The sequence below is a fragment of the Acipenser ruthenus genome, chromosome 49, assembly GCF_902713425.1.
Source record: "Acipenser ruthenus chromosome 49, fAciRut3.2 maternal haplotype, whole genome shotgun sequence".
NCBI classification, from domain to species: domain Eukaryota; kingdom Metazoa; phylum Chordata; class Actinopteri; order Acipenseriformes; family Acipenseridae; genus Acipenser; species Acipenser ruthenus.
Window position 1 is genome coordinate 1,649,696 of NC_081237.1, and position 25,514 is coordinate 1,675,209.

Consider the following 25,514-nt stretch of genomic DNA (forward strand, 5'->3'; position numbering starts at 1 on the left):
CACTCAAAGAAAAAAATGAATTCAGTACCGTCTCAACTCCGTCTCCTGGTGGATCTTTTCAATGGCAATGTAAAATTCAACACATCAAAAATAAATATATATTTACATATATTTGCATGTTTCAATTAAATCAATTTACTCATCTTAACTTAGCGTGTAGTTCAAAGTTATAAATGGGACTAGTTTTGTGGTCTATATCCCAGGCACGGCTGGTGTATAAGGGGGTGTTGGGACACCGGCAGTTTGAATTCAGTAATAATTTGTTATTTTGTCGCTAGCCGCTAGCAACATCATTACAGAGATCATAACAGGAATTACACTGCCTACTGCTACCACCGCAAATGAGCATGAGCATGCGCAGGAAGGACCTTGGACAGTTTCCCTGCTGCCTCTGTAGCACATGCGCAGCAGTGATTCCTGAGCTCTGTGTTGCATGGCAATGCTCGCGTGTGTTCAGTGCTCTATGTTGAATGGCAATGTTCGCGTGTGTTCAGTGCTCTATGGGGCACACTGAGCTCTGTGTTGAATGGAAATGCTCACGTGTGTTCAGTGCTCTATGGGGCACACTGAGCTCTGTGTTGAATGGCAATGCTCGCGTGTGTTCAGTGCTCTATGGGATGTACTGAGCTCTGTGTTGAATGGCAATGCTTGCATGTGTTCAGTGCTCAATGGGATGTGCTGAGCTCTGTGTTGAAAGGCAATGCTCGCGTGTGTGTTATCTGTTGCCCAGCGCAGTGTTTCACAGGTAAAACAGCTGTGAGCAGGTGAGCACAGTTTGATTTAAGATATAAGATGATGCTCGTACAGACTTGTCAGTCACATATTGAGCTGTATTAATTTCTCGTTGTATAATATTAATTGTGACATAATGTGTGTGTGGGTGTGAAAGAGAGAAACGTTATCACGTTAATTCAAATCTTTTTTTTAATTAATTTTTTGTGACTTTTTCCCCCCCAATCTGTAGTTACTGTATGCGTGTAGCTTTGAAAAAAGGTACTCTGCTGAAAAAACCTGTCCTTCTGAATATGTATTTTTATATTAACGCCCCACACGTCTCAGAATTCACCAGCCGCTACCGATAATCCTTTTCTTATTTCCTTACAAAAAATGGTATTGCGCACTGCTTAGTGCTAAAGTAAATGTGAAGTCATGTTTAATATCCAATTGAAAGGTAGTGTTGTTTTTTTCTTAAATATACCAGTATTTATTTCCTTGGCCATCGTTTAAACGCTGCAGTTCAGTTCACATGTGGCAACCTCAGTCAGTCACAGATCTAAGTGAAGGGTGACGTGATAGATTTTGCTGCCAGCTGAAGTGGTTTGTGATATTAGCAGCAGCAGGTGTCTGGTGGTTTTCAAATCAAGCTCTGTGTGTGTCTGAACATTAGACTGTGGTGCAGGATCCACTCACCGCGTCGCTGTCAACGAGGAAAGACGACAGGTCCACCAGCACCCAGGTAGGGAGCATGAAGAGGACAGCGTGAAAGCCCAGGACATTGAGCAGACGGAGGTGGTGTATCCGTGTGTCTCGCAGGACCTGCACAGGACAGACAGCTAATTCATCAGAGTTTACAGAGATCACTCTGAATCCAAATTCAGAAAAGTTTACAGAAATCATTCTAAATTCAACTGCATTAACATACATTCTAAATTTACAGAATTATTCTAAATTCAACTAACTTTACATCATTTTGATTATTGTTTAATTCAGGAAGCTCACATGTGTCGATGGTGAGACTGATAATGAAACTAGTCTCACTCTCTTAACTTTGGTCTCACATTGATGATGCAAAATGCCCTCGTGTGGAACTAACTAGAAGGAGGTTGTAGTAGGATTTGCTCTGAACCTTGCTGAGCTCAAATATAAAAAAAGTTTCAAGGATGTGATGAAAAAAAAAATAAGAATTGGAAACCAAATATCATGAATGTAGGTGAGGAAATGTCATTGTGTACAGCCTATCTGTTCTACCTTTAACTTGGAAACAAACCATACGAAAGACTCTCGCACCTTTTTGGAGAAGATATTTTGTAGAGAGAAGCAGAGGGTTGCAGCCAGGGCACTAATGAGCCCAGAAGAATCGAAAGACAATTCAGTCACTGTAGCCAGGAGAACCCCTCCAATTATAGGAACCAGAGACATGTACACCTGGGGAGGAGAGAGGGCTGGTTAGTTCAGAGTCTAAGCTGTATCCACACACAGAAAAAACAGAGGCCACACTCAGGACTAATTAGTACATTGGTTAATACATGTCTGAATGAAAGGAGGCCGTTTGGCCCATCTTAAATTATCTACAGTGGCTCTCAAGTATTCACCCCCCTTGGACTTTTCCACATTTTATTGGGTTACAACATGGAATCAGAATGGATTTAATTAGGAGTTTTTGCCACTGATCAACACAAAAAAGTCCATAATATCAAAGTGAAAAATAAAATCTACAAATTGTTCTAAATTAATTACAAATAGAAAACAGAAAATAATTGATTGCATAAGTATTCACCCCCTTTGCTATGACACACCTAAATAAGCTCTGGTGCAACCAATTGTCTTTAGAAGTCACATAATTAGTTGAATGGAGTCCACCTGTGTGCAATTAAGGTGTTTCATAAGGTTCTTCAAAAGCACCAATCAGGGGTAGGATATAAGAACATTTCCAAGGCATTGAATATCCCCCGGAGCACAGTAAAGTCCATTATTAAGAAATGGAGAGAATATGGCACAACTGTGAATCTGTCTAGAACAGGCCGTCCTCAAAAACTGAGTATCTGGGTGAGAAGGGCACTAGTCAGGGAGGCCACCAAGAGGCCTATGGCAACTCTAAAGGAGTTACAGTCTTCCATGGCTGAGCTGGGAGACACTGTGCATACGGCAAAACAATAGCCTGGGTGCAGCATCATGCAGCAGGAGTGGTGGTGATTGAACGTGTGCGAGTGCTGTTGTGTAAGAATGTACCTTACAATGAACACTGATTCAAGAAATTTAGAGCCACGAAACACTAAAACAACAATACACTTAGGTTTGTGTGTTGCACACGTGCCTTTAACAAAATGTCCTGAAAACTTAAAATAGAGAATTATAATAAAGAGCTGAAATGAAGCAAAAAGGTCAAGAATTAAACAAAAAACAACCTGAAGGAAAAAGGTACCATATCAAGTTGAAAAAATTTCAAATCAATCAAAGTTGTCTTTAGCCAGTCAAATTGTAGGGTGTCTAAAGGGTTCGCGTCAACACGAACAGTATTTTTTGTCTGTTGCATCCTCGTTAGCAGTTTCCTCTATCCCAGATATAATAGATTTGGTTATACTCTTTATCGTCAGGAGTTTGAGGATGATTTAATTGCACAGCAGATTCTCTAGTTAGATGATGAGCTGATAATATCTCTTCAGCCAAAGAAGCAAGCAGGGTAATTCAAGAAGTTCCCATAATGTAAAACAGTAAATGCAGCGTGGGAGCTTTGTACTAAAGCAGGGTCAGCTGCTGCAGAGAAAACGGTTTGTTTCTTAAACTGGCCATTTCAAGAAAAGTGAAAGCACAGCGTACAAATACTTTAAATAATGCTGCTTACCAGATTGCTGTAGAAATATTGCCATTCACTAAGCGAAGCTCTCAGAGTGTGGTAATGAAAAAGAACGGTTTGAAAACATCTCAAATATTAACATGCCAAGTCCATTGCAGTCATCAGCTGTATAGATTAACCATTCAGCAGAATGAGGCAACAAACAAAGAAGTACAAACTAGGTTACTGTTTTAGTATCACTTCAGTGTCATAAGTTGTTGTACAGCTATGGCCAAACGTTTTGCATCACCTTATAGAATTAACTCATTTTTCTTCATAAAGTCAAATGAAACCTGTTGAATAATGTTTGTTAACTTATTGAATTACACACCGCATTGTAGTTTTACATATACCTAACTAATAGACAGATTTCAAAATCTAACATGAAATACTGTACTACTATTATGGCTTCTGAGTCATTCCATGACAAATCACACCAAAAAAGTAATTGACCTGATCAGTGTAAAATGTACACTTGAGCTTGTTTGCCTGAAACAAGTCTGGTGTAAAGCGGAGATGATCGGGCGTCACCTGCAGGGGATTCGTCATGGGGAATGACTCTTCCGGTAGATTTCTGCCATATCATTTTGTAGTTTCTTTGATTACAGATGAAAGATAAATGTTGATAAAGTTTTTTTTTTTTATTATTATTACTATGTCTCAATCCTGTGCCCTAGAACATTGGATATTTGATCGGCTACTTTAGTTTTACTTGTGTTTGATCTGGTGTCGGCTTCAATGTCATGAGAGAGAGAGATACATGCCTATTTTCTCCTGTTATTGTTAAGACCCACTTGCATGCAAATCACAAAGGTAAAAAAACAGTGCGCCACGTCAGCTATGTTGCACAATCATAGGCAAACAGCCAATACAGAGATTAACAAAAAAAAAAAAATTCCTGTACGACTGTACGTGCCTTTACCAGGGGAGACCCTCTGGGACCCCTGCGCTCCCCTGACTGTACGACTCCCCCTGCACACCACGCGGCCGTGCCTTTACTAGGGGAGACCCTCTGGGACCCCTGCGCTCCCCTGACTGTATGACTCCCCCTGCACACCACGTGGCCGTGCCTTCACCAGGCGAGACCCTCTGGGTCCCCTGCATTCCCCTGACTCTACAAATCACCGTGCACACCACGCGGCCGTGCCTTTACCAGGGGAGACCCTCTGGGACCCCTGCATTCCCCTGACTGTACGACTCACCCTGCACACCACACGGCCGTGCCTTTACCAGGGGAGACCCTCTGGGACCCCTCCATTCCCCTGACTGTACGTCTCACCCTGCACACCACGCGGCCGTGCCTTCACCAGGAAAGACTTTCAGGTATTTTAAAACAGACTGCTCAGATCACCCAAAATAAATGCACAGTCTGCACGGGAACTAACTGGGACATCCCCGTGTCCACACACCAACATACATTTTAAATCACCCATGCTACATAACTCACGCTATACATAACAAACCAAAATACACCCAGGGGCGGGGGTGACTCCGTCACAGTAACAATTAGGCCACACTATAAATCGCTGTTAGCTGGCCTCCCACAGCTTTCATTAAACAGACTGCAGTTCATACTATCTATAATGGAAACTATAATAAGGACCAAAATGGAGGAATATTTATATAGTACCAACATCACAGGGAACAGCCAGCATGGCTTCAGGAGGTGACTACTAGAGTGGACAAGGACAGTGCGTATGACATCATCTAAGCATTTGACAAAGTAGCACACGAAAGACTACACTTAAAGATGAAATCAGTAGAATAAATGGTAAAGTAGCAGCATGGAGTCATAACGGGTTACAAGACAGAAAGCAGAGTGTTATAATTAGAGGCCAGGCATCAAACTGGAATCACATAACAAGTGGGGCACCACAGGGATCAGCACTGGGACCTGTGGCAGGGCACAGCAGCAGAGCTTCTGTGTGTGTGTTGTGAATATAGGGTTGGCAGGGAGGGGGTTAAAATGCTCCCTGACAGAATACATCTTAATTGATGATTAATTAAGCTCCAGCCACATGGTACATAAGGAAGGGGAAATCCTTTGTCTGGGACTGGGAGTCTGGTGAGTGTGCACACTGTGTTGTTGGTAAATGTTTAGTAACTTGACATCAGCCAGACATCACAATTGTTTTGTTGAACCCTTTTATTTTGGCCCTCATACCTTGTTAATTTGTTCCTGTGTTTTGTGTGTTAATTAACTGCAGTTTCTAGCCTCGGAGTCTCATTCCTGCCGCTATCCTGCTACAGCACTATTGTTAATCCAGTCTACAGAAAACACCGGGACTAAGACATAATCAGTAAACTGTGCAAATTTGCAGATGACACAGAACTGGGAGGGTAGCCAACTCCCAATCAGCAACTCTGATACTACAAAGAGATGGAGACAAGATTCAAGCTAGGGCTGACACATGGTAGATAAAATGTAATGTGAATAAATGCAAAGTCTTGCACATCCGATGCAAAAACATTAGAGGCAAGTACAGCATGAATAGTAACGAAATAGAGGAGGCTATGTATGAAAAGGACTTGGGGTAGTAGTGGATGAAACTCTAAAACCAACCAGACAGTGTGGAGAAGCTATAAAAAAGGCAAAAGAATGTTAGATTATATAGCCAAGACAGCTGAATTCAAATCGAGAGAAGTTATATTAAAAGTATATAATGCACTGGTACAACCACACCTAGTGTATAGCTCTGGTTCCCATATCATAAGACACACAGAGGCATTGGAGAGAGTACACAAATTAGCAGCACTGTGAATTCCAGGATTAAAAGGCATGTCACATGAAGACAGACTGAACGCAGGGCATGAAGTTCAGGTCATGAAGGGAAGATTCAGGGGCACCAAGGCAGTTCTAGGGGGCAAAAAGGCTAAACATAAATCTAACCCAAGGGCACCAAGGCAAAGTCATGTTTATTCATAAAACAACAAGAAAGAAATAGAGAGCCTATTATGTTGATGAAAATTTAGTTCAAAATCCACACACTAATTGTTACAATGGTTGTAAAAATAAAATGGTATAAAAAAATCAAATTTAAAAAACAACAAACTTTCATAATGAAAAAATACAAAGGGTAATTTGGCAAAATATATATATATATATTATTTTTTATTATATATATTACATATTTAAAAAAAAATTTTTTATATATATTCAGGGTGTTTTTACTAAAGTCAGTCACACACCACTGACTAATACATAGATTAGACTAGACTTAGTGATACAACAGTACAAATAAGTAAAATAATAAATAAATAAATAAATAAAATAAGATTTTCATGCAAACTGGCTGAAGATTTACCCATGGCTGGAGTTTAATAACGATAAGAACATAAGAAGAACATAAGAAAGTTTACAAACGAGAGGAGGCCATTCAGCCCATCTTGCTCGTTTGGTTGTTAGTAGCTTATTGATCCCAGAATCTCATCAAGCAGCTTCTTGAAGGATCCCAGGGTGTCGGCTTCAACAACATTACTGGGGAGTTGGTTCCAGACCCTCACAATTCTCTGTGTAAAAAAGTGCCTCCTATTTTCTGTTCTGAATGCCCCTTTATCTAATCTCCATTTGTGACCCCTGGTCCTTGTTTCTTTTTTCAGGTCAAAAAAGTCCCCTGGGTCAACATTGTCTATACCTTTTAGGATTTTGAATGCTTGAATCAGATCACCGTGTAGTCTTCTTTGTTCAAGACTGAATAGATTCAATTCTTTAAGCCTGTCTGCATATGACATGCCTTTTAAACCCGAGAATTCTGGTCGCTCTTCTTTTCACTCTTTCTACAGCAGCAATATCCTTTTTGTAACGAGGTGACCAGAACCGAACACAATATTCTAGGTGAGGTCTTACTAATGCATTGTAAAGTTTTAATATTACTTCCCTTGATTTAAATTCAACACTTCTCACAATATATCCAAGTATCTTGTTGGCCTTTTTTATAGCTTCCTCACATTGTCTAGATGAAGACATTTCTGAGTCAACATAAACGGCATGTTGTCCGTGTCCTTCTTTGTAAGTAGTGTTCAAATGAGTTCGATCTGCAGTGTCTGCGCAACTGTAATCTGCTAACCGCTGTTCAACAAAAGCTGTACAAAAAAAAAAAAAAAGAGGAACTCGAAATAGAAACTTGGTCAGGCAACGGAGAGAGCTCTGCATCACCATGATGAACAGCTGGATGTACATAATGTTAGATGTTTACATTTGAGAGACTATATATTTTCAGTTCTTGAAATTTACAGTTGCAAAGGATTTACAGTTTGTTATGATGCATTGCTGGACACTCAATTCAGGGAAGAAAAAAAAACGCCATGCTGTTTAAGCACACACATTCGAACCCTTCTGAAAGCACACGTTTTACTAGTTAAAAAGCAGAACTACGTAAGGTAGTGAGAATGTATTACACAAAATAAATGAAAACAGAACTCTATGCACTTCAGGATTGTGTTTCGTTCCCTCTCTCTCCTGCTCGTTTCACAGTGCTGGGAGCTGCTACTTAAACCATGTCATAGCTACTTGCTCAGTTTTTGTTTTTTTGGCAGGTTTTTGGGTGTAGGAATTTTAGCAAAACTAATAACTCTCTACCTATTGTGTGTTCATTTTTAGCATTGGTGTTTTGGGGGAATAATACCGAATTACAAAACAGCAATGGTCATTGAAATGTCTATATGAATTAGTAATGTATACTGAAGACATGAAAGGAGTTGGAATGTGTATTGCACCGTTGCATTTTAAAGTATTACAATTTTAAACCAGTTCCGTCACAATTCAATTGAACTCTGTCTAATCTCGTCCTTTCTACAGTACTTGACAACTGTAAATTGACAGTAATATTATTATTATTATTATTATTATTATTATTATTATTTCTTACCTCATCAGGTCAATCCTAGAACACTTCACTGTCGCTTTAGACAGCTCTTCTTCCTTCTTTTTAAATGTTTTTGAGTTCGCATGGGGCTCACAGACAGGGAAAATTACACAGTGACACTGCCAGTGAACACGTGTGATTGAAAATATCTGGAAACTGGGGTCATACTGAGCTCAGTCTAACTGCGTCCCTCCCTCTGTTTGCCCTTCATTAACCAATGATACAGTATGTCTTTCTCGTGGCTCAGTGCTGGGAGGTGCACAGTAAAAAGAATGGCAACAGTAATACATTATGATAAGTTGTTTTCTCGCAGGATGAGATTAGAAGTAATTTGAATTGTGACAGAACGGGCCAGCTGACACTGAGCGAGTTTGTGAATGGGTCGTAGATGAGATGTGCCGAGCGAGTTTGTGAATGGGTCGTAGATGAGATGTGCTGAGCGAGTTTGTGAATGGGTCGTAGACGAGATGTGCCGAGCGAGTTTGTGAATGGGTCGTAGATGGGATGTGCTGAGCGAGTTTGTGAATGGGTCATAGGTGAGATGTGCTGAGCGAGTTTGTGAATGGGTCGTAGGTGAGGGACACCGGCGGCAATGACGGACACGCTTACAGGCAACTTTTTCACGCTGTGTGAAAGAGCTGAACTGTACAGCCTAGAAAGAAGCAGAGGCGACTTAATAGAGGTATTTAAAATTGTCAAGGGGTTTAACAAAGTAACAGCTGAGAATTGTTTTTCACAGGTCACAGAGAACAGAACCAGGGGCCATGGCTGGAAGCTGAAGAAGGGCATATTCAGAACCGAGGGGAGAAGGAGCTTTTTCACAGAAAGGGTGGGGAACCATTGGAACAGGCTGCCGGACAGAGTTACTAAAGCAGAGATTATCAGATCCTTCGAGAATAGACTGGATGTTGTTGTGATCACAAGACTTTAGCTGGAGGAAGGACGGTCTGTCGAGCCACGGATTCAGAGGTTTCATCTCCCCTACTAACCTGGTTGGGGGAGGTTGTTTTTCCTCTCCTGGGTGTTAACAGATCACACTGGCACCAAAGCGAGCGAGCATAAGTGGGCCGAATGGCTTTTTCTCGTTCTTGAATTTCTTATGTAAACAGTGCGGCCAGACAACGGACTCAAAATCATATCTACCCATGACATCACTCCAGTTCCTAGTCCCTCTCATGAAATGAAACTCCCAGCAAAGTGTACTTCAGAGACCAGAGATAATACTTTGTATGCATCTATTCTTCAAGTGTAATTTTCTAGCTAATACTAAAAGACATTGTTGAAGTTGACTAGAAGCCTTTTTCCAATGTGAATTAGGTAGTGATTTGATCTTCAGCGCGGTGGGCAATTAGAACGCCGAGTCACACATCACTCAATCTCTCCCCTCCCCCTCCTCACCTTTGTGCTTTGCTTCTCCTTCATTATAATGCGGGACAGCAACACAACCCATATTGGCATGGTAGCCTTAACTGTGGAGCAAAAGAAAAGAAGACACTGGTTACAGCACATGGACGACACTCCGGACATGTGGAAACGGTCCAGGGTTACTGCAGGTTTTTCACGGTCTCAAGAGAAAAACCTGTTTGTCCTTTAAAAAGTACTTTAAATGTCATTTAGTTACAATTTCTATTACTTTTGTCCGATGTGGTCCTCCCCATTCCATCGACAAGACAAAGTGTCTGGAATGGAGGAAACTGGAGCCCAGATTGGTTGCTGGGGGGGGGGATACACTAATGTCACGCTACACACCACGACACATGTGATACACTAATGCCGTTCTACACACCACGACACATGTGATACACTAATGTCACGCTACACACCACGATACATGTGATACACTAATGTCACGTTACAATGATACATGTGATGGGCTACTTTTATGATGCATAAAAATGATTATTTAATGATGAAACATTTAGTTGAAAGACAAAAATTCTAGGGAGAGTATGAATGCATACCAACTTTTAAACACACATATTCAAGATCCATTTGGTGAACTACAACGAGCTCTGCTGTGCTATTGGTCTCGTATCACAAGAAAAACCACACACCTCTATTTATATACACTATCATGTAAAGAGTCTCGATGGGTAGCTTGTGCAGTAAGCTGCTCCAAGCATCATCCAAGTGCTTCTGTACATGTCTGTCTTGCATCAGGGAAGAGCCTGAAAGATGCCTGTATTCTAATTTTCATTAACTAACAAGAACATTTTGCAGAAGTGCTTAAAACTACAATTTACATAGTAATTAGCAGTGTACACTTTACAGTTACAATTTACTTGGCAATTGTAACTAGTTACAGTAATTTATTACTCTGAAAAAAATTAACTAGTTACAGTTACAAATAGGTACTTGAAGCACATTTTACAGAGGTATTTTTTCAGTTTGTTCAGGCTGCAGTTGGAAATATTCTTTAAAGATCCAGCTATCGAACCACATGTTCCCTCCTCGGACACCGTTTCTAGCAAGGTGATAAGAGAAGCGTATTCGAGGGACATGTAAGGATCGACTTGCTGTGTTGAAGCACTTTCTGATTTCCATGTTATGCATTACCTGTAGTTCTTTTTTTAGCTAAAGTAACAATTATATTTTTTCTAATAAAAAATGACCTGTTACCATATTTCGTTACCTGTCTTAAAAAGGAATCATTAGTTACAAGTTACTGAAAAATATAATCAGATTACAGTAACACCTTAGAAGAATGTGTCAATGCTGCTACACACCAGAGGCGATGCAATTTATCATCAGGTGGCAAGATACCTGCCTCTCAGCTATATGTCTCTATACCTGCCTCTCTCTCTCTCTCTGTCTCTATACCTGCCTCTCTCGTTGTTCTCTTTCTCTGTCTCTATACCTGCCTCTCTCGTTGTTCTCTCTGTCTCTATACCTGCCTCTCTCTCTCTCTGTCTCTATACCTGCCTCTCTCGTTGTTCTCTTTCTCTGTCTCTATACCTGCCTCTCGTTGTTCTCTGTCTCTATACCTGCCTCTCTCGTTGTTCTCTCTGTCTATACCTGCCTCTCAGCTATCTGTCTCTATATCTGCCTCTCGTTGCTCTCTCTATCTGTCTCTATACCTGCCTCTCAGCTATCTGTCTCTATACCTGCCTCTCTCTCTATCTGTCTCTATACCTGCCTCTCTCGTTGTTCTCTGTCTCTATACCTGCCTCTCTCGTTGTTCTCTTTCTCTGTCTCTATACCTGCCTCTCGTTGTTCTCTCTGTCTCTATACCTGCCTCTCTCGTTGTTCTCTCTCTGTCTATACCTGCCTCTCAGCTATCTGTCTCTATATCTGCCTCTCGTTGCTCTCTCTATCTGTCTCTATACCTGCCTCTCAGCTATCTGTCTCTATACCTGCCTCTCTCTCTCTCTGTCTCTATACCTGCCTCTCTCGTTGTTCTCTCTCTGTCTCTATACCTGCCTCTCAGCTATCTGTCTCTATACCTGCCTCTCTCTATCTCTATACCTGCCTCTCAGCTATCTGTCTCTATACCTGCCTCTCTCTCTGTCTCTATACCTGCCTCTCAGCTATCTGTCTCTATACCTGCCTCTCAGCTATCTGTCTCTATACCTGCCTCTCTCTCTCTCTGTCTCTATACCTGCCTCTCAGCTATCTGTCTCTATACCTGCCTCTCAGCTATCTGTCTCTATACCTGCCTCTCTCTCTCTCTGTCTCTATACCTGCCTCTCAGCTATCTGTCTCTATACCTGCCTCTCAGCTATCTGTCTCTATACCTGCCTCTCTCGTTGTTCTCTTTCTCTGTCTCTATACCTGCCTCTCTCGTTCTCTCTATCTGTCTCTATACCTGCCTCTCTCGTTGTTCTCTCTCTGTCTCTATACCTGCCTCGCTCGTTGTTCTTTCTCTGTCTCTATACCTGCCTCTCTCGTTCTCTCTATCTGTCTCTATACCTGCCTCTCTCGTTGTTCTCTCTCTGTCTCTATACCTCCCTCTCTCGTTGTTCTCTCTCTCTGTCTCTATACCTGCCTCTCATTGTTTTCATTGTTGATCCTGTGTTTTTTTAAATATATTAATTTCGCATGTCACACAGAGCTCTTTTTTATTTGCCATTTTTGAAACTGTCGCGCAGCTTCTCTTGAGGCTGTAAATAAGTGCAGGTATTTCTGTCGTTTCTAACGAATAAGAACATCTGATTTGTGTATCCGAATACGTGTCAAAAGATATTTGTTTGAATATTCAGCTATTGTCCCAGCACTAGCTAAAAGTAATTTAATTATACAGTAACTATGTCAAAAAGGTTTTCATAATTACAAATTGTGACAAAGCTTCTTTATTTACGGTAGTCTCTGGCTAAGAGAACACCCCTCGTGAAGCAAGCAAAGTGTTCTCTAAGACAGAGTTGACCACCGGCCAATCACGATATGAATCAATAAATACAAATGAACAAAGCGGCCCTACGTACAGTAAAAATGCAGCCGCAGCTCTAACAGTAATTCTGACTGCGAGAATGAATTTGACGTTGATTTAACATCTCATCCGCAGGATGGTGCACCAGGAGGTTCAGTGACTTGCTCGGGGTCACACAGTGAGTCAGTCAGTGGCAGAGGTGGGATTTACATCAGTTGATTTATTCCACACGGAGACTACTGTAGAACTCTGAACACAGCTCTGGGTTCCTAACACTGTCTTTGGTGGATAAAGCACTCTCAACAACAAAGGATGGGTTTAAACAGGACGATACCTGAATGTTTATTTGTTCCACAATGTCCCTTTGCCAGTGGAAACGCGGTTTCTTTTAACAAACAATACAAAACAAAAATAAATCCTATCTCCTGTTTTGGAGCACTAACTAAACTTAACAGGATCCCTAACTAATCTGGCTTACTGGCTTTAAATATACGATTCACAATCACAGATTGAATATCCATTCCTGTGTTTAAATATACGATTCACAATCACAGATTGAATATCCAGTCCTGTGTTTAAATATATGATTCACAATCACAGATTGAATATCCAGTCCTGTGTTTAAATATACGATTCACAATCACAGATTGAATATCCAGTCCTGTGTTTAAATATATGATTCACAATCACAGATTGAATATCCAGTCCTGTGTTTAAATATAAGACTCACAATCACAGATTGAATATCCAGTCCTGTGTTTAAATATACGATTCACAATCACAGATTGAATATACAGTCCTGTGTTTAACATACACCGTATTCAGGTCTCTACACAGTTCCTTACCTTCATACAAACAGCTATTGTCTTTCAAACCTGTCCTTTTATACCTGCCTGGCTTGTTTAAATTACAAACAGGTGTATTAGTTGAACTGATTGCCAGTCAATCAGTGTTCTTGCATAGCTATGGCATTCTGGGAGATGTAGTTTGTATTCCTCATTTAAACAGGAAGAACTACATTTCTTTTTTGTTTTCCACCCACATTGTTTAATGCCTACGCCTCACATTCCAGGGTAAAGACTGTATACAACTCGGGGTCCTATGTATCTCTTCTACAGTTACCCCATATTCTACCACAGAATTCATTTCCACACAAACACCCCCTTCTCATTTTCATTTCACATATCTTCTGGATAGGTTCAGGAACCGCAGCAAATTCATCCTCAGTGTAAATCTCTGTCATTCACACGGACGTTAGGGTTAAACACCTCTGTTGCACTTCGTTCCTGGCTTTAACCACTGTTCAAACAAGCTGACAGCCCACTTACATACTTCTTGAAAACCAATCGCTAGCAATAACTTGACTCTCCGTTCCCGGTTCACATGCCTTTGTTTTACTGCAGTTTTATTTTTCTAATGCCACTTTCATGTTCTACATCTAAAGCACAGACCTCGCTACTATCTTCACTTACAAAGAACACTTTTGCCTGTGTAAGTAGGATTTCAAACTCAAACTCCGAGGAACTCATGACAACATTCCTGCAGAGTGACATACAAACAGCTGAACTGTTTGAACTAAGCACAACAAAGGAGCAAAAACCAAATTGAATTACCAAATTAACAATCAATTGCATCTCATTATCGAACAAGTATCAGTTAGGAAGAAATGTTTGAAGTGGCAGAAACAACTCAAAGTGTTGAACCGGTAGGAACATCCACAGTGTTTCAGGCCTAGCGGCACTCAAACAGTGAATTATTTTTACCGATTCAACACTTATTGTTGTTTATCCAGTACTTCATTTCAAACAAAATGACATAACATAAGAAAATTCACATTCGGCCAATCTTAGCTTGTCAAGTTGCTAGTAGCTGATTATTCAACTTTGTCATGAAGTTTTGCCGAGTGATTCTGCCTCAACAACATGACTAGGTAACCCATTCCTCACACTCACCACTCTGTGTGAAGAAGAGTCTCCTTCTCTCTGTCTTAAGTCTGTCTCTACTTACTTTCCAGCTGTGTCCTCTGGTCCTGGTTTATGTGCCACACTTAACATATTGGTTAGGGTTAACTTTGTCCTCTTAAGACTTCAATCAAATGCCCCTAATTCTTTGTTGTAGGCTAATAGAGTAGGCTCCTTCAGCCGATCTTCATAGCTCACTGCTTTAACCCTGGAAGTAGTCTGGTTCTCTTTGTTGGGCTCGCTCTTATTCCTACAGCAGTGGTCTATTGAGCTCACAGATTACTGACTAGATACTATGAGAATCTCTGCTGAACTGAGGGGTGTGATACTTTGACACATGAAACAGAGGGAGAGAGACTGAACTGCTCCCTCATCCCATAAGTGTCTGATTTAATTACTCTGCGATGTAAGGTTTACTAGAACAGAGAAAATTGAAGTACCGTAACATTTTAATTCAGTTATTAAAAGTTGTGTATTTAAGTAACTATGTGGCGCTGTGTAATGCCTAGTCATTATAGCTAATTGTTTCATGAATGTATTGTACGTTTGGTATTCACGTTAAAACAATGGAGTGCTTATTTAAATAACCGGGGTCAGTCGGGGGGGGGGGGGGGGGGGGGGGGGGGTCTGTTCTGGTTCCTTGTCCTTGTTCCTTGTGACTAAAAGTATTTAGACTGATTTACACATGGGTGTACAAAGACAGTTATATAGCACTGCATTACACTTCTGTAATTTAAAAACGAACCAGGTGCTGGACATCGTTGCAGTATTAGCTAGGGATCGAATACAGCTCGCCTGTTGAAGCATCAATACAGAAGGACAGCACAGCTAAAGATAGGTGTCCAATAAGAGACGAAGCTAATACACAAGTAAGGTCGGCTACGGATTAACCGAGGCGCAGCAGCAGTACCCAAGAGACTGACAGATCAAACTCTACATTGTGATGCTCCGTGTGAACAGTTACAACTCGATGTTGTTGATAGTTATTACTGGGCCTGGCTTGACACAGGACATAATACAGTATAATATAGTTAGTGCCTGGCTTTGTGTAGCGATATGGGCTTCACAACAGCACAGATCCGCTATGTTTAATAGGAGATCCTGTCAGTCGTATGTATTTGCTGATCTCATAGCAGAAGGCTCGAACTATACTGCAACAAGTGCATTTTGAGAAGTGTCGCTGCGCATACCAGAACGAAAACAGTGTCGCTAACGCATACCCAGAACAAAAACAGCGTGGCTAGCGCATACCCAGAACAAAAACAGCGTGGCTAACGCATACCCAGAAATAAAACAGCGTGGCTAACGCATACCAAAACTAAAACAGTGTGGCTAACGCATACCAAAACTAAAACAGCGTGGCTAACGCATACCAAAACTAAAACAGCGTGGCTAACGCATACCCAAAACTAAAACAGCGTGGCTAACGCATACCCAGAACTAAAACAGCGTGGCTAACGCATACCCAGAACTAAAACAGCGTGGCTAACGCATACCCAGAACTAAAACAGCGTGGCTAACGCATACCCAGAACTAAAACAGCGTGGCTAACGCATACCCAGAACAAAAACAGCGTGGCTAACGCATACCCAGAACAAAAACAGCGTTGCTAACGCATACCCAGAACTAAAACAGCGTGGCTAACGCATACCCAGAACTAAAACAGCGTGGCTAACGCATACCCAGAACTAAAACAGCGTGGCTAACGCATACCCAGAACTAAAACAGCGCGGCTAACGCATACCCAGAACTAAAACAGCGTGGCTAACGCATACCCAGAACTAAAACAGCGTGGCTAACGCATACCCAGAACTAAAACAGCGTGGCTAACGCATACCCAGAACTAAAACAGCGTGGCTAACGCATACCCAGAACAAAAACAGCGCGGCTAACGCATACCCAGAACTAAAACAGCGTGGCTAACGCATACCCAGAACTAAAACAGCGTGGCTAACGCATACCCAGAACAAAAACAGCGTGGCTAACGCATACCCAGAAATAAAACAGCGTGGCTAACGCATACCCAGAACTAAAACAGCGTGGCTAACGCATACCCAGAACTAAAACAGTGTGGCTAACGCATACCCAGAACTAAAACAGCGTGGCTAACGCATACCCAGAAATAAAACAGCGTCGCTAACGCATACCCAGAAATAAAACAGCGTCGCTAACGCATACCCAGAAATAAAACAGCGTCGCTAACGCATACCCAGAAATAAAACAGCGTCGCTAACGCATACCCAGAAATAAAACAGCGTCGCTAACGCATACCCAGAACTAAAACAGCGTCGCTAACGCATACCCAGAAATAAAACACCGTCGCTAACGCATACCCAGAAATAAAACAGCGTCGCTAACGCATACCCAGAACTAAAACAGCGTCGCTAACGCATACCCAGAAATAAAACACCGTCGCTAACGCATACCCAGAAATAAAACAGCGTGGCTAACGCATACCCAGAAATAAAACACCGTCGCTAACGCATACCCAGAACGTCCTGTCAATACTGGGTGCGTTCACGGAGATCATTCTTAGACGATGATTGGCTAAACAGGTCCGATTCTGCGCAGAATTTTCTCCGTGAACGCACCCACTGATTACGATGCCTGTTCAATTTCAATCGCACGCATCAATCCCACAGCCCGCTAGTTCCAGGAGAAATACGAGTACAAGGACTGCTGGAAATGCTGCAGAGATCCGACACATCATTTCGCATACGGTAAAGAGGACAAACATACACAAAGATAATACATTACCGTACCTGTGTGCGCATAAGAGACGGGTACTTTCCAGATGCTGAAATGTGCAGACACTGATGCGAAATACTTGCCGAATGCTAAAGGCAGAATGTACCAGCGGTAGTACCTGCGCGGCAGCTCTGTTTGTGGGACTCCCCAAGCTCTCAAGAGCGGCGGAAGGAACACGACTATGGAGAGAATGTGGAACAGCGACACCGTCACCGGGTACGGAAATCCATTCAATATGATTTTGTTAATGACGTTCCCTCCGGAGCTCACTGCATACCAGCACACACAAAGCAGGGCAATCCGGACGCCATCCTTCACTGCAGGACGAGCCACAGCAGCCATCTTCCACTCGCACAGACCGGCAGCAGCGCAGAGACAGACGTGGAACTGATACACGTAGGACAACAAGGAGATACACGACTTGCACAACACACGTCACTTCCTGCATTTAAAGAGCTTCGCATCCCGTTCCAAGATGTGGAGTCACGGCCAATTCGGTGGAGAAGAGTACAGGAACAAACTTGAAGATACTCTGTGACATTGCAGCTGTTCAAAAAGTTCCAGGTGGTGTTATATACAGTCAACTCTCACCAATACGGATTTCAAGCGACCAGCAAAAATAAATAAATAAAAAATCGTATTAGCGGTATTTGTATTATCAGGTGTCAGCCGAATGCATATGTCAGTTCTCATTCAAATTACTCTGAAATCATTTTTGTACAATGAAATGTATTACACATTTAAAAATAGTGTGTATTTATTGAAAATACAATTGTAAGTGAACTTTTAAAAAGTATACATTGCAAATGAACTGTACTTGAAACATGCATGTCCCATTCTGATCAGGGGCATTTAAAACAAAAAGCCTCAAAAGCAAAGCGTCCTCAACATGAGGGTATTGCGCACATCGGAAACGCTGACGACTTGCACCCATGGCCGTAACGGGTGTTTTTTTGCATCATAAATACCGATGCTCATGTAAAACTTCTAGTAAAGTAGAACAGTCCTTCATTTTCTCTGTTGGTTTGCCGTGTAACAGATTTGGAGGTTGAATAGTAATACCAAGCAGTCATATACATACTGCAGCTACAGCTTGGACGCTAAGTTTGACTTGGTGGGATGTAATTGAAAGCTCTGGTCACGACGCTGAGCGCATCCACAGTTTTCTGTTTCAGAATGGTTGACAGAGTGTTCGCGGGGATGCTGAGATGTGCAGCCCCGTCTTTCTTTTTCCTGTCTGGTGGTGTATTATCCAACCCTTTGAACACCTCCACTTTTGTCTGTAAGGATAGTGCACGTTTGCGTGCTGCTTCATAGAAATGGCAGTGATGCGTGAGCACTATGGCAACTCGAAATGCATCATAGGATCTGTAGTCCTAAACCAGCACTACAGAGGCGCTAATCGTGATGCAATACATTTCCCAGTACTGTATCCGTTACACTCCGCTGTTAGGGTGATTTTTTTTAATTATTTCAAATTGCACTATAATACGAATTAAGTGAATTCGTGTTATACAAGTGCTTTTCTCAGTTTGTCCGGTGTTGTGAAATATCGTGCATCCGTTGCCCTTCGGATCTGTTTGGAACGCCTCCTGCTTTCAGATCACGTGCACGGGCGGCTGTGAGGCTGGCGGGTGGGATATTTTAATACCCGCGCGTAATCGTTGTGTGCTGTTTTTATTCTCCTTTAAAATATAAGGAGTGCTGTGTTTTGTTTTGTTTTTTTGCCAGTAGTCTAAAATATAAAACTTATTACACATCAGGCTCCTTTATTTACCTCACCTAAATACACATTAACGTTTCAAAGCACAGTGGTTTGAATCAAAATAGTTTTAGCGCATTATCTTGACGTAAAGTAATTTATAGTTGAATCCTATTATTATTGTTGTTGTTATTGATTGTTTTTTATTAGTAGTAGTATTGATATTATTATGTTTATAGTATTCAGCTATAGCCTAATATTTGGCACCTGCTGTCTTTCAAGGATTAACATTATGAGACACTAATTCAAGTTATCTTGTATTTGGTAGCACTGGAGGCTGTTGTGTTTCACCCTTTAGGCTTCCCCATTCTTTTAACCCCTGCCGTGCTAGGTAAGAGATACCAACTGTTATGAGATGTTATGTGGTTTCTCCCAAATGTAACCAGTTTTGGGGCCCCGACGATGATTCACCACATTCCCCCAACCCAGTTAGCTTGTAATAGTTAATACTGGTTTCCAGTTTTGCGTTTGTCAAGTACCAAGCTCAGGCAGGGGTTTCAAGGCGTCCTCCAAAAATAAACCACAGAATGTGTTATTTTACCCGCGTGCTTATGACACGCTGAAACTTATTAGCTTTAGCATGTCATAAGCATGAGCAGAAATTAACACGTTCTCGATACATAACACGTTTTCGGGTTACTCACGATGGAATGAGCTATTTCAGCGCGAGCATGACAGATTACAAAGCAGAGGGGAAAGCTTTGGAAACACACAGTAAATACCAGATGTGGATACATTTTTTATTCGACCATCAGCATCACACCAATAGAATGATGATCCAGAACTTCCTTCAACAAGTTCAACTGTAAGGGCTGAAGAACGGAGAGGAGGTGGTGGTGGTGGTGTGAGCAAAAAAAACATAAAGCCGTTAACCCTGCAAAAGTAAGGAAATACGAAGACAGCTACTTGAATTTCGGTTTTATTTGTACTGGAAGTGGTGATATACCTCAACCGCAGTGTGCAATGTGTGCACAAGTACTGTACAATGCAAGTTTGAAACCCTACAAATTCCAGAGACATTTAATTACCAAGCATGAAATATATAAAAACAAGCAGCATTCATTTTTTGAGCGAAAGGCTAAGGAACTGCTTGGTACTAAAGCCGTAATGAAATCCACAACTACCACGGATAAAAATCTTGTAGTGTCAGCCTACATAGTGGCGCAGAACACTGCTAAAGCAAAAAAATCACATACGATTGATAATGCCGTGTGCCATTGAAATTGTAAAGGAAATGTTTGGAGAGCAGAAGGCCAAAGAACTGGCAAAAATACCAGTGTCAAACAACACTGTCAAACAACGGATCGCTTGTATATCAGAAGACAGTTTCGCAGTGCATTGATAGGCTCATTGACATTTCATTAGACAGCTCCCTCAGAACCATGTTCAGTTAAATGCCTCTGGAGACACTGTGGTGTGAGTGCTCTGATGAATACAGCACTGCTTCTTCTGCAGCACTGGAAGTGTTGGTCCCATTCAGCACAATCTACTTAAGCAAAACCGGATTTTCAGCCATGACATCGATGAAACAAAGTGCCGAGCCAGGATGAACATTGACTATGATGACCTGCGTGTGTGCTTGTGAAGATACTTCCACCTCGTGAAAGAACTGTTGCTCAGCACCAGCAGCAAGTTTCACATTGAGTAAGCAAACAAAAACAGTGAGCAGATGTTGATTATTTGAGTAGTATTGTTCCTTGGGATAACAAAATACTGAGCTCAAGTCATGTGATTTCATAAAAATGCCAGGTGCTCAGTGTTTGCCATTTGAGAGTTGAATTATTATTATTATTATTTATTTCTTAGCAGACGCCCTTATCCAGGGCGACTTACAATCGTAAGCAAAAACATTTCAAGCGTTACAATACAAGTAATACAATAAGAGCAAGAAATACAATAACTTTTGTTCAAGTAAAGTACAAGTTTGACAAACCACAATTCAATAATACAGCAGGTAATAGTGATAGTTACATCAGGATATGATTAAATAGTGATAGTTACATCAGGATGTGAGTAAATACAAAGTACTACAGGTTAAAAACTTGGCAGATTACAGTATTCTGAAGTACAGGATTAAATGCAGTAAAATAGGGGCTGATAAGAGCAAAATAAAGCACATTTACATGAAGGGTGATAGTGTCCCAGGATACAAACAGAGGAGTTCTACAGGTGCTCTTTGAAGAGGTGAGTCTTAAGGAGGCGCCGGAATGTGGTCAGGGACTGGGCAGTCCTGACATCTGTAGGAAGGTCATTCCACCACTGCGGAGCAAGGGTGGAGAAGGAGCGGGCTTTGGAGGCAGGGGAGCGTAGCGGTGGTAGAGCTAGTCTTCTAGTGCAGGCGGAGCGGAGAGGTCGAGTGGGGGTGTAGGGAGAGATGAGGGTCTGGAGGTAGCTGGGTGCAGACTGGTTAAGGCATCTGTAGGCTAGTACAAGAGTCTTGAACTGGATGCGAGCGGTGATCGGGAGCCAGTGGAGCGAGCGGAGTAGTGGAGTAGCGTGGGCGAAGCGAGGCAGAGAGAACACCAGGCGGGCAGCACAGTTCTGGATGAGCTGGAGCGGACGGGTGGCGTTTTTAAACATGAATTAAAATTGCCAAAATGAGATGATTAAGATTCTGTATAATTAACCATTCGAAAAGACATGATTTTAATTAATGCAAGAGCAGCGAAAGACACGACCATGCCCCGCTTGAGTAATTGAGATCAACTGGTTGCTACCGGCATAATTGAAGGCGGAGAATGAGGTGTTCTGCTTCAACAATCAGCAGACTAGTCCAGAGAAACCAGGAAGCCAGTTCTGTGAGGGACAGGCCACGTCCTGGAAGGCAGAGGGTCACCACACCGGCTCAGGACCGTCACATCCGACTGATGGATCTGCGTAATCATTTTCAGACTGCAGTGGCTACAGCACGAGAAATTCCAGGAAGAAATAACCCGCGCATCAGCAGAATGACTGCAGCTCGCCATCTGCATGAAAATTATTTGCATGCTCAGAGGCCCTTCAGGGGTAACATGTTGACAGCTGAAAGATGAAATCGCCGTCTTCTGTGGGACAGAGAATATCTGAGGTGGTGGCAGAGAGAGTGGTTTTAATCACACATGAATGCCATTTTGCCCTTGACAGACCTGACGGAAGACAATGTGTGTGGAGACGTTGTGGTGAGTGTTATGCTGACTGTTGTGCTGTTGAAGCCAACCGGTGGGGCAGTGGAAGTGTGATGATGTGGGGAGGAATCTCCTTTAACACAAGAACGCCTTTGGAGCACATTGAGGGCAACCATACTGCTCAGTGATACATTGAGAGTTTTTCCGTTTCTGCAAGCCAATTTGGAAGTGTCGATTTTCCAGCAGGACAATGCAAGACCACACAGTGATAGGAGGCAGAAATGTCTTCATCTAGACAATGTGGGGAAGCTAAAAAAAAGGCCAACAAGATGCTCTGATATATTGTGAAGTGTTGAATTTAAATCAAGGGAAGTAATGTTAAAACTTTACAATGCATTAGTAAGACCTCACCTAGAATATTGTGTTCAGTTCTGGTCACCTCGTTACAAAAAGGATATTGCTGCTCTAGAAAGAGTGCAAAGAAGAGCAACCAGAATTATCCTGGGTTTAAAATGCATGTTGTATGCAGACAGGTTAAAAGAATTGAATCTATTCAGTCTTGAACAAAGAAGACTACACGGTGATCTGATTCAAGCATTCAAAATCCTAAAAGGTATAGACAATGTTGACCCAGGGGACTTTTTTGACCTGAAAAAAGAAACAAGGACCAGGGGTCACAAATGGAGATTAGATAAAGGGGCATTCAGAACAGAAAATAGGAGGCACTTTTTTACACAGAGAATTGTGAGGGTCTGGAACCAACTCCCCAGTAATGTTGTTGAAGCTGACACCCTGGGATCCTTCAAGAAGCTGCTTGATGAGATTTGGCGATCAATAAACTACTAACAACCAAATGAGCAAGATGGGACGAATGGCCTCCTCTAGTTTGTAAACTTTCTTATGTTCTTATGATTCAACCAAACAAGCAAGATGGGCCGAATGGCCTCCTCTCGTTTGTAACCTTTCTTATGTTCTTAAGAGACAACCTCAACCAGCTAACCTTCGCCAGCTGGCTGCATCTGCACAGGAAGAGTTGCGGTACATCCCACAGCAGTCTATCCAGAGGCTGATCAGGTCTATGCGTCAATGCTGCCAGGATTGTGTTAATGCTCAGGGAGGTCATACCCGATACTAACTTTGTAATGTTTTTATTGTGTCATGTTTCATACTGAAAACTTACCATGATTCTTTGATCTGTATTTTTGTTCACATTTTCTGTGATTTTATTTGATGTCTGTGTTTAAAATATTTGATTAAATCCATTAGACCTGAGTGTTGCGTTTCTTTTGTGCGTCAGTATATATAATGTATATGGTGGGGTGGGGTGGGGAGCCTCAGAAGCAAAACGGGTGAGAACCCCTGAGCTGGGGTACACAAAGTACTATAGCAATCTGATACCAAAGTAGAAGTAGTTGGGGTTTCCCCAAAAAGTAATTACACTGACACAACAGTTAACAATTAACCCTAAAACCACCAAATACAAAATACATTGAAGTACTTTTTCATTTAATGTTAACCCCTAAAAGACAGGAGGTGCCAAATACTATAGCCAGCTATCATAGCTGGCATTCCCCCAGGAAAATAAAATGGGGAAGCCTAAAGCCGGGGACAGACAGGCGCGGCACGCGGAACCACTCAAATCGAAACCAGAGCGATTTTTTTCTGACTGCCGCGCGGTACCGTCGGTGGATTAACCAATCACAGCCAAGTGCTGACATCATGTGCTTGCCAGGAAAAATCATGAATAAAACTGTTGTCTACAGAGGTGTCCAAACACTCTGAAGTGTTTGATCCCTCCCATATTTCATACAAGGAAAGGCAAGTCAGTATTTTATACATTACCCCTGATAAGCATCCTTCCTGTAGCTAATTTAATACTGTTAACACGTTTTGTCTTTTTTATTTCTGTAGTTCACTACTATTTTTACTAAATAACAGGTTTCAAATGTTGAATTCAGATAAAAGAGCTTGACCTTTGCAGTCTCTCATCAAAACTTACACTAGAAATGAAGAGTTTGGGGGTCATCTTTGATCCTGATCTATCATTTGAGACTCATTTTAGGGAAGTTACTAAAGTATCTTTTCACCATTTGAGAAATATAGCCAAACTTAGACCAATTATTTCCGCATCTGATGTCGAGAGATCAATGCATGCCTTTGTTTCATCTAGAATTGATCATTGTAATGCACTTTCTTCTGGTGTCCCAAAAGATGTGGTATCCGGCTTGCAGCTTGTTCAGAATACCGCTGCTAGAATTCTGACTAAAACCAGGAAAAGTGAACATATTACCCCTGTTTTGGCCTCTTTACACTGGCTCCCTGTGCAGTATAGAATTGACAAAAGCAACACGGGAGGTAGAGCCTTTTCTTGTAGAGCTCCTAAATTATGGAATGCTCTGCCTTCGTTTGTCAGGGAAGCTGGGACTGTTACAGTTTTCAAGTCAAGACTAAAAATGCACTTTTATAAAATGGCTTTCTTATCTTAGTGGGTTTTAATGTATCTTTAAAATTGCAGCTTTTGTATTATTATTTGTATACCAGGGGTCTCCAACCTTTTTACTATGATTTGTAAAAACATATGCAAGCCACTCCTCAAAGAACTCCAAGCTAAAAATAAAGAAAATGTCATTCTTACCTGGATTTCAATGTGAGACGTGACACTGCATGCTGTCTACCAGCCCTCAAAGTCTGGCTTGCAATTAGAAAGTGCAACCCTGATGGAGTCATTCACATGCTCGTCACTCAGGCAGGTTCGAAATTTTGATTTGATAAAGTTCATGTCTGAAAAGGCACTTTCATTGCTGCTGCGCACAGATTTCTGTACTTGTCCTTGTCTACTAAAGTCCAAAAGTCAGACACTAAGTATCTTGCTTTCAACTGATGTAACTTAATGAAACTTTAAAATTGCTGCTTTTGTATTATAACGTGTGTACTGTTATTTAAATGGTCTGACTCTGGCAGTTGTATGTGTGACAAATGTATTGTGGTTTTTTTCTGCTGTGCACAGTGCTTTGTGATACCCTTGTACAAAAAGCGCTTTAGAAATGCAATCAATCAATCAATCAATAAATAAATAAATAAATAAATAAGCCCTGCTAGATACAGACCAGGATTGCAGTAACCAGACCGTACATGACATGGTACCCATGATTTTA

General features: G+C 41.6%; 2 protein-coding genes across 2 annotated transcripts in view; one reads left to right on the plus strand and one right to left on the minus strand.

Annotated features, from left to right (window-relative positions):
* The window catches only part of LOC117966313 (prostaglandin E2 receptor EP4 subtype-like), a 43,984-nt gene extending 34,164 nt beyond the window's left edge, over positions 1–9,820 (plus strand). The window contains exon 2 of the mRNA XM_059015258.1: positions 9,158–9,820. Coding sequence (XP_058871241.1) covers positions 9,158–9,349 — 192 coding nt within the window. The 3' untranslated portion in view covers positions 9,350–9,820. The remainder of the gene's footprint in view (positions 1–9,157) is intronic.
* The window catches only part of LOC117401464 (solute carrier family 35 member E1), a 29,039-nt gene extending 10,223 nt beyond the window's left edge, over positions 1–18,816 (minus strand). Inside the window, exons 1-4 of the mRNA XM_059015259.1 lie at positions 17,508–18,816; positions 9,817–9,887; positions 2,008–2,145; positions 1,411–1,536 (exon numbers count right to left, since the gene is read on the minus strand). Of these exons, the coding sequence (XP_058871242.1) occupies positions 1,411–1,536; positions 2,008–2,145; positions 9,817–9,887; positions 17,508–17,835 (663 nt within the window). The 5' untranslated portion in view covers positions 17,836–18,816. The remainder of the gene's footprint in view (positions 1–1,410; positions 1,537–2,007; positions 2,146–9,816; positions 9,888–17,507) is intronic.
* Positions 18,817–25,514: the final 6,698 nt, after the last annotated feature.